The sequence below is a fragment of the Arachis ipaensis genome, chromosome B7 (genome assembly GCF_059453495.1).
Source record: "Arachis ipaensis isolate K30076 ecotype BB chromosome B7, ASM5945349v1, whole genome shotgun sequence".
NCBI classification, from domain to species: Eukaryota; Viridiplantae; Streptophyta; class Magnoliopsida; order Fabales; family Fabaceae; genus Arachis; species Arachis ipaensis.
Genome location: NC_142442.1, coordinates 79,508,942 through 79,519,451, shown reverse-complemented (window position 1 = coordinate 79,519,451; position 10,510 = coordinate 79,508,942). Strand labels below are relative to the sequence as shown.

The 10,510-nt window shown below is 35.2% G+C and overlaps 1 protein-coding gene across 1 annotated transcript; it reads right to left on the bottom strand.

The window, feature by feature from the left end:
- Positions 1-6,474: 6,474 nt before the first annotated feature.
- LOC107609181 (26S proteasome non-ATPase regulatory subunit 11 homolog) lies at positions 6,475-9,958 on the bottom strand. Its single transcript, XM_016311037.3, has 2 exons — positions 9,729-9,958; positions 6,475-8,045 (listed from the first exon to the last, which is right to left on the bottom strand). The coding sequence occupies exon 2, from the start codon at positions 8,022-8,024 to the stop codon at positions 6,756-6,758; it is 1,269 nt and encodes a 422-aa protein (XP_016166523.1). The 5' UTR covers positions 8,025-8,045; positions 9,729-9,958; the 3' UTR covers positions 6,475-6,755.
- Positions 9,959-10,510: the final 552 nt, after the last annotated feature.

Below are 10,510 nucleotides of genomic sequence, written 5' to 3'. Positions count from 1 at the left end.
CTATACTTATTTAATATTTGAATTATTTCTTTTAATTTGTATATTATTCTAAGTTAATATTTAATATATAAAAAATATATTATCTAATCAATATGCATATGAATATTATATTATAATTTATAAGTGTAACTTGAATAATTGAAGTTAATTTTTAAAGTCTTAAACATATATTATTAAGCAGATTTATAAAAGAAATAAATACTATTATGTATCTTAATATATTGTGTGTCATTTTAAAAGACGTTAATATTTTAGTAGAAAAATAGATAAATAATTATATTAATTAAAATATAAAAATACGTAAAAAAAATACTATTTATATATTAAATATTTTTGACATTTGTATAAAAATATATTGTTATTAATTAATTGCACATTTAATTTTTTTAATTAACAAAACAAATAATCTGTATATATTGTTAAGAAAATACTGATGTCAAAACAGTATTTATTAAAAAGATGTTTATACTGCGAAAATAAAAAAAATTAATCACTTAATACATTTTTTTTAAATATCTATTATTAATAAATTCATAAATATATCTTATTTTTTTATTATAGTATATCCTCTTCTACTAAAATTTTGAATAAAATAAAAGAATATTCGAATTATTATGTGTCATGATAGCAATTAAGACAGTGTGTTTCATTTATTTGTTTAATTATTCTATAAAAGAGTGCTATATAAAATCTAAAAATAAAAAGACAAAAGTACTACCTATTAAAGTAATAGTAATATACATCATCATCATCATGCACACAAATCTTAAAATAAAAAAAATTATATATATGATTAAATATTATTTTTTCATTTTATAAGAATGATCATTATTAATAACAAAAAAAATAGTAATTATAAGAAAAATAATAGATTAGTGAAAAGAAAAGAATTTTGATATATCTAATCTTTATATAACTCTCGGATCCTCTACTTATTTGATAAAATTTACAGAAAAAAAATTCATATACTCAACTTACATAAAAGAGTAATCATATACTCAAATATAAGGATGTCAAAGGGGTGAATGAAAAGAACCATCATACTTTTGTGAGAGGAAGTCATGGATTTTAGTCCAAGAAGTATCCAACAAGCCCTCCAGTTATCACTTGCTAAGTACACTTTGACTTGCTATAGTGAGAGGGTGAGGCGAAACCAAAATTTGGATCAAGTTCTTGCTGAGATTTGCCTTCCAGGAGCTCAGTGGAGGTTGGGTTCGGATAATAGACCAAACTAAATGAAGAACAGCAAAACCAGAAGGGGAGAGCAGGCCGAGAAGGAGACTCAGCAAAACCAGCCTCCCGTACTTCAGGGGCATTAATTTCCACCTCAGGAGTATTGTCAGCAACTCACTTCCTCTGTTGAGCAGATGAGGATGACACAGCATAGTCACGGTGTCCTTCTCCATCAGATTGTGGCGGAGCAAAAGACTTAGTGCCATGAGCTTTTTCAGCTGAGGCCAGATTTTGGACGACTGAGAGGACCATACGGACCACAGCCTAAGGAGAGAGACACCCACCGTGATGACTGAGGTGGTTTAGTTCCTTTTTTACTTCCTATTTTTCTTTCGTTTCTATTATGTTATATTTCTGTTTTCTGTTGTTTTGCTTTATCTGTTGCATAATCTCTAGTATTTTCAGTTTCTTAGGTTTTAGTTTAATTTGGTTGTTTGTTTTTAATTTAAAAAGATGTCTCATGTACCGCTCACTGAGCTTGAAAAGAAAAAGAAAAAGAAAAGAAGTAATATATTGCATGAGAAATTGAGTTTAGATCTAAGAGTGGTCTTATTTACTTAGATGTGGTGGTGTTTATCTATGACTTTGAATGCATGATATGAATAATTCATAATTAAATTGGGATCAAAGGATGTTGATGCATGATGAACAGGAATTTAGAGAACTATGATGAATTCTCTAAATTAAACAAGAAATTAATCGTTGAAGCAAAAGAAACAGCAAAAAGAAAAAGAAAATAACTAAAAAACAAGGCCCAAGGCTTTGAGCATCAATGGCTAGGAAGGTTAAGAATGATCAAAAGCACAAAAGAGTTGTTTTCCTAGCTATATGCTTGTGGTGTGACTGTGTCAAGAAACTCTTGAGATAGAACACTTAGAGTCAAAGCCAAGTGCAATAAAGAGTATGCCAAAGGATCTGAGCACCACTTACTGCCTACTGGAAAAAGTCAAAAGAAAAATCAGAACTCAAGGAGTTTCCCAGTTAAATGCTTGAGGTGTTTTTGTGTCAAGTAAGACTTGAGACAAAATATTTAGAGTCACGCCTAGACTCAAGGTGAAAAGCACCAAAGAAAAGAAAAGGAAGTGTTGTATTCAAGGATTAATCCGAAGTTAAAAAGCAGAGAATTTATAATATTATTCGGATTCTAATCCTGAATGATATTAACATTCCTGAACTTCAAAGGATAGTGAGATGCCAGAACTATTTTTAGTCACAGTGTTATTAACCCCACTTAAAAAAGAGACTGGACCTTAATGGAAAACCTCAACTCTTATGCAAATTCACATCTCAGGGCTATATTGTTTTCAGTTGCTTGAGAACAAGTAATAATTCAAGTTTGGTGTTGCGATGCGTGAGCATCTTTCTTATCTTTTCTTAGTGAATTTGCAATTGAATTTGCTGAATTAAATCAGGATTTAGGTGTTTTAAGCCACCATGAATGCCACTTTGAGTTGTTTGTAATTTGATTGATTTCAAGTAGCATTCGAGTATATTTGGCGGAGTTTAGAAAGAAGAAAAGGAGCTAATTACATGCAGAAGGTGGCGCCAAACTTGAGGATTCAAGTTTGGCGCCAAGACACAAGAAACTACAATTGGAGTCGACCATAGTGGTGCCAAACTTGATCCAGCTCAATTTTGGCGCCATGATCACAACAAAGGCACAATTGGATACGGCCATGATGGCTCCAAACGCCACATCCTGTCATTTGGCACCGGAAGCATGGGAATGTGGCAATGTTACAATGGACGTGGCGCCAAATTTCACTCTGCTCGAGTTTGGCGCCAGTTTATTGGACGAGAGAGGATCCCACATAAATTACATCAAAATTCCAATTATTTAATTTTATTCTTATTTACCTTTGAATTAAGAAAAGATATTTTTTAGATTTTAGAAATTATATCTTACATTTATTAGGATTAGATATAAAAGGAGAAGATATTCTGACTTAATCTTCTTTTTCTCTTCTTCCGCACTTTACACTTTTCTTTGCTAGAGTTTTTTCATACCATGAGCAACTAAACCTCCATTGTTAAGGTTAGGAGTTCTGTTTATTTGGATGGATTAATAGCTATTGTTTTCTACTTTTGATTAATGCATTGATTTACATTCAAGAATCTGTTCGGTTCTTCATCCTACGGATTAGAGTATATTGGAAAATAACTCTTTTCTAACTTAAATTCTTGTTAAATCTTGGAAAAGTTATCTCACTTGAATAACAGCTTGAAACTGAATTCTCATAACTCTCTAACTATCTGAACTTAATGTAATACATGACATATAATCATATCATCTTTGAATTATTAGGGTTTTATGTGGCTTCTAAACTAGGATTTGAACCTACCCTCTAATTAGATCAAGTGGCCAAGGAATTGGCAATTGATTGAGTTAGAGGAGGATTAAATTACCAAGAAATTGAAATCTAATCACTTCGAGTTTGCTGTGAATTGAATCTTTACATAATCAAAGTTGTTAATAAAAATTGTTAATCCTGAAATCTGAACATCTCCAAAACCTTAACTATTTTCTCATATAATTCTCACAACCAATTTACTATTTGCTTTCTTAATTTCTCTGATTACTGTTTAATGCTATTTGAACTTAAAACACTCCTTTTTGTTTGTCTGACTAAGTAAATCACTCAACCATTGTTGCTTGATCCATCAATCCTCGTGGGATCGACCCTCACTCACCTGAAGTATTATTTGGTACGACCCGGTGTACTTGAAGATTAGTTTATGGTTTTCAAAATCCGCACCATTAGGCGAGGAGGTGGAAGCTTCTCAATGTGACATATCTCCCTGTAAATGTCTACAAGAGAAACTCTGAGTGGGGTGTAATTATGATGCCTTTGAGGTTTTTTCGAGTTATACTCCTTTTTTCTTCTTAATTTCTTTCTCCTTTTTCCGAGGTGGGTAGGGTAGGTTGGATATTGGGAGAGGCTCTCGAAGTCGAGAATTCTCTTCCATGTTGATGTATTTTTCTGTCCCTTCTTGTACTTCGTATAATGTAGCCGGGTGTTGCTCGGATATGGATTGAGAGAATGGCCCCTCTTTAAGGCCATTAACTAATCTCGTTATCACTGCTTCAGTAGGTAGGTTTTGAATCTTTCCATGTAATCTCGAAGTGTCTTTCTGACTTCTTGTTTAACTCCTAGTAAACTTGGGGCATGCTTTACCTTGTCCTTTTGAATTGAGAATCTAGTGAGAAACTTCCTTGCCAGATCATTGAAACTAGTTACCGACCTGGGGGCTAAATTATCAAACCATTTCATCGCGACATTGGTCAAAATTGTAGGGAAGGCTTTGCAACGGGTAGCGTCGGAGGCATAGGCCAGGTACATCCGACTTTTGAAATTGTTAAGGTGGTGCATTGAGTCAGTTGTTCCGTCATAGAGATCCATGTCGGGAGTTTTAAAATTTCTTCGGACCCTGGCTCGCATAATCTCTTCAACAAACGGATCTTCTCCTCCCAAAGGGCTTTCTTCCCGATCTGCTCGATTGCCCCATTTTCTGAGGTCAGCTTCTAATTTTAAGAGCTTTACTTCCAACTCTTTTTGCCGTCGTACCTCCTTTCGCAGTTCTCGTTCATCCTTCCGATATCGTTTAGCTTCCAGCTCGAGTTGCTCTAATCGTCCACGGTGCCTGTGGACTAAGCCTAGTATCTCTGTTGGATGGGGAAGTTCCTCACTCTCGAGCGGATGGATCTCTGATTGGATCTGCCAAGGCTAAGGGTTTCCAGATGTTCCTTCTCCGTGAGGAATGTGAGTTCTCTCCCGAGGTGGGGTAATTGCAATTGTGAGGTCATCACGGTGGGGCTCTGGTTCTGACTCAGATGCTGTGTGACCGTCTTCGTATTGGCTATCCGCCATTATCAATGGTTGAATCTTTGTTCCCCAGCAATGGCGCCAATATTTTGAGGGTTATCTAAAACGTTGATTGGGGCCTAAGCGTGAGGCCCACTCCTTCTGAGGCAGCATTCGACTTGTTTCGGTGCTGAGGTGCCGCCGTCCGAGTTCCTCATGAAGAGGAGGAGGGGGTAGTACCTGCAAGAGACTCTAATGCTTAAGTTAGCAAGGACTTTAGGCAGAATTTTAGTAGAATAGAATGTGAATATACTTGAGGAGTGTCAGTGTATTTATAATAGAGTTAATAACCACATTTTGGAGTAGTTCTCTTTATCTTGGGAGTTTGTTAGAATCTATCATTTAATGGAGATAGAGATAGTAGGAGAGATTCGTGGAAGCAGTTACTTATTCGAATAAGTGAAACTGCTCATTGTCGTCATGTCCAACCTCTTTAAAGAGGTCGGGTTAATGGTAGAGGCCACCCTTTTTTGGTGGGCCTTTTTGTCCTTGTTGGGCTTGACTCTATGTTTTGGGTCAAGGTCTGAACACTAACCATATTGCCCTTACCACTATTGTTGTCATAACTCCTCTTGCTGTCCCCGATTTTCACCCGCTATAGTTGTACCTCGAAAATGAGGAGGTTTTATCAAGTTTAGGACCGGATTAGAATCTAAAAATTAAACCGGTAAACATTTAGGGCTGAAACTTAGTTAAGACAAATTTGATTTCACCTAATCCCATATACACTCCTATATTCATATAACTTAATATCTGTTCCAACTTCTCTCCCACCCAAAAAATAAAATAAGGGGAAGGAGGGGAGGGGATGATCCAATTTCAATATTTTACATAATTCAATTAATTTATTCATTTTTTCTAATTTTGCACGATGACCCCCTTCGGATACAAGTAACAAGCACAAAAGACACATTGTGCCCGTAAACAAAAAGCCTCCAAATAAGTGTGGCAAACAAGTTAAATTAACAATACTCTTTTTTTATTATTTATTTTTTTTTGTCTTACAAATTTTATTAATTATTTTTTTTAGTTAATTAGACATCAAATTATAATTTTATTTTAGTTAACTTGATAACAAATTAACAATAATCTTTTTTCAAAAATTTACTAAAATAAAAAAAATCTTTATGGCACCACGCAAGTTGCCAAACAAGCTTTTAAAATAAAATCCTCCACTTGAAGTGATCAAACAAAATTTGTGTGAATGATCTCATAGTAGACATAGTATATGATAAAACGTTCGGATCATTTGATCCATGTAAGATTGTAACCAACCTCATCTAGTACGATCAAACTGCTCATTATTGTGTTACTCGAAATTACCACATTTTGATAGTGGGTGAAAGTGAAACAACTAAATATGCAAATACTAGAGTCCTTGGAGAATAATAATCTTGGGTCTAAAATATTGCCACAAAAGAGGGGAGAAGAAAAACGCAAACCTGATTGCCAAATCAATGCACATCATTGCATCAATTTAGTCACATTTCACCTATTGCAACCCTGCAAATCAAGCTGTCCAGCTGCGACACAATTATACCTTGTGAAGCAAGGGCTTACCACAATTTTGGGTTGGACAAATTCAAAATGCAAAACAATTCATAAGCTAGACATCAGTAAGTTAATAGCAACAAGTATTGTGTTGAAAAACAGGAAAGCTCATGTCATGATCTTGGCCGATCTAACATAAAGACTATCCACAACTTTCCCAATATTGGAAATGGTTTCCAAAGTTGCAGGATATATGGCATCCGTCTTGGGGTCATCAAATATGATGAGGCATCCGGCACCTTGATCTAATGTCCCAGCGAACTTCTTGTCCAAGATCATCTGGGACAACTTCCGCTCCACGTGATCAATAGGTAGTTCAATGAGCTCCGCAATGTGTGCAATCTCAACTCTTGAGAATAGCTCGATCAACCTGCAAAGATTCTGCTCGAGAAGGGTATCATACAGGGATTGCAAGTGCCTATGCACGATTGGGTCTTCCTCCAACTGCACCTTGTAGTCTCGCAGAGTAATCTCGAATAACTTCAGGGAGCGCTTAGAATGAGCATCTGCAACAGCTTTCATTGCATCCAAGTCAGGCCCGACATATTGCAAACCAGCTTTAGAGGATATGATTCCACCAACGTCATCAGCTTGATTCACCATGATCTTACATAACAACATGTATTTCAGGCTGAAAACAGCCTTTGGATCTTCAAGTGCATTAAAGGATTCAAAGGCTTCAAAGAAATAACTATATGCAGTTTTATAATCCTTCTCTTCAGCATGCAGTATTCCACTCTGCAGATCTATGGCACCTTGCTGTGCCGGCGGCACATAAATAGCATTTGCAGCTGTTCTTGCTGCTGTGAGTGCAGCTTTTGCCTTTGGAAGGTTCCTTAATGAGAAGTGTAGCTTGCTTTCCAGCAAGTCTATGTCTACAAGTAGAAGCTTGTCATCTAATCTTCTAACCTCTTTGACCAAGCTGGAGAGTAAAGTCAAAGCTTCTGAAAACTCCTTATTTTCCATCAGAAGTGCTGCAAGCCTTGCCTCAACTCTCTGCCTCAAGAACGTACGCTTCTCAGCACGAGTCCATTGCACCATTTCTTTGCAGAGTGCAATTTGAAGAGCAGATGTCCCTGGAATTTTAGCAACTGCGTCAATTATTCCCCTGACAATCTTTGCAGTTTTTGCCTTAGGGATCAAGGAGAAAAAGGGCCTCAGTTGTGTGAGAAGGCTGCGCAGATCCTCCCCCCTATTCTCTTGTCTTAGAAGGTCAGTAAGGTTTGTGATGGCCTGCTCTTTCATACGCAAAGCTTCGGATGAAGAAGAAGGATCCTCGAGTACACGGTAAAGAATGGAGATTGCTTCAAATGGGTTTTTGGCCTCCATTGCAAGAGCAAGTGACTCAGTTGTTGCAGCAAGATGAGATGAAGCCATGGTTCCGGTTTGGACAAGATCCTGCATGAAAACATTTATAACTTGAGTGATGGGAGTAAGAAGCAAAAGTTGCAACTACTTTTGCTTTAATATCATTTAATTTGTGATTGAGTGAAAAAGCAAGTAGTTGCAAATCGAATGGGTTTCAATAATTTTTAAGATTTATATAAGCTGCCTGTCTAAGCCTTGCATGACTTGTTTGGTTAAATTTTCCATTCTATAAATTAAATTGGTTACAGCAGTGAAATATATAATTTTTTAGTCAGTATGGTCCATGGTATTAAGCCATACAGCATTATCGGCCACAAATCAGACTATAAAGGGCCACCATACCTAAAGCGTGGCAACTGACAAGGCAGACATCATTGTGACATTACAAGACAAGCAAATAAGAACAGCCAAAATTTCTTCAAAACAGGTGGGTTCAGCTAATGGCAGTTTTTCAAATTATCATAAAGTTTAACCAAATGCAATATAAAGTATCATCACAAAAACAAGGTCAAATTACACTCATGATTCACCCCCTCAAGGTTTGATAAAATAAAACCCAACTCTCCTATATTTCTAAAATCATACATTGACCTCTCCTGAAATTTAGGTAATAATATTGTTCGTACACGTGTATTTTGTAAAATATGAAAAGGTTGGTGTCATTTGCACTAATAAAATAAAAAAATAAAAATCTTTATCAGAAAATTTAAACTCACGAGATGAAGAGTGAACAAGAGAAGTTGTCATATCCCAACACCTTACAGAGAGATGATGTGAAAGGAGTGATGAACCGAGCTCAAAGTAAGATTAAAAAAAGAAAACATATGGTTGGTTACGATGTGGAAAAATCAGCCATTCTTACAGATTCCATTCTCCAGTGATTTTTACCTGGAGTCTATTCTTGTTTTCATCAAATATGGATGAATAATTAGGAAGAAGTTTTTATTACTGTTATACTTATAACGACCAGCTTATTAACATCAAGATGGCTACGATGTAAAAAAGAATCAGCTGTTATCAATCTAGTAGACATACTAGTAAAATGATCATGAAACACCATACTGATGCCAGACTAAAGCTGCTAAGCAATTCTGCAATGAAAGCACACCTCACTGATTGCAAACACCCTAAACCATACTCATAAAAGGCCCCTCCATGGTATATGACAAACAAAGAAAACAATCTATTTGTTCAAAAGATATCTAACTCTGGATCCTTAATCAATACACGAGTGACTTAGAGTTGCCAATAAAATTGGAACAAAATCAGCAGCATAATCAACATGTAGAAAAGAAAATATGCAACAAGAGTAGCAACAATAACACAGCAACAAGAAACAACACCAACGCACAATTTCAGAAGCAGTTTTAACAATTATGACAGTAATCACAAATAAATAAATAAATAAAAGAAAATTCAGAACCAGTAACTACAAGAAATGTCAACATTCATCCTTACGATTTAAACAAACACTTCTACGTGTGGCACTAGATTTCCGTTTCTATCTCACAGCCATTCTAAATTCCTAAGTATAATCAAATGAAGCCAATAACCAGTACTGTACAAGAGTATCTAATTAAACGCTCAAGTAGTGGAAACATGAACAATCCCAAAAACGAAACTACTAATGAGTTCTAAGTTCTAACAAGAAATACAAATGAATAAACAGCTTCATGAAATTTCGCAATAAAAATAACAGGGAAAAAATGCAACCTTGGGCTCGGTGACGTGGGTGTTCTTGCGGATATCGGACGACCGTAGAGAGAAGCTAAGAAACGGAATGGACAGAGCAATAATGAAAGGCAACAACCTGTGGCGATGGAGCACTTGGCGACAGCTGCGTCTCGGACAGAGGAGGGAGGGGGATGACGGACGAGTGAAGTCGGTAGGGTTCGGATTTATAACTTAGGCGAAACTAAATTAAATAGTCAAACAAGGTCAACGTCCATTTTGCCAAGGTACCACAGCAAAACTTAGGAATTTACTACACAGGAACGACGTGGGCTGGGTCAATTGGATTTGTCTTCATTTAGATCGGTCCAAAACATATATTAGATTCATTTTTTAGATTCTAATTTAATTTTAGATTCGTACACATTTTTGGATTAGATAAAAATAAGTAAAAATCGAATAAAAATTGAGTTTTTAATATATAAAAATCTCCAAATCTTCTATTATTATTCTACAATTTACGTAATAAAATTTATTTAAAAAATTATAACAAGAACCAATTATTATTTAAAATTAAAACATGATCACAATCAATACTAATATTGTCTAATAATACTAAATAATTAAGTTACATACAAATAACACAAAATATTATGCTAAAGTCTTGTACTTCCTAAACATATAACTTTAACTCATAGTATTTATAACACAAAATATTAACCATAAAAGAATAGTCATCATCCATCAATTGCTATTAATGTTGTCAACTTGTTCCTTGTAATATGGATGTATTAGTAAAACATACAAATTACAAAACATATAAA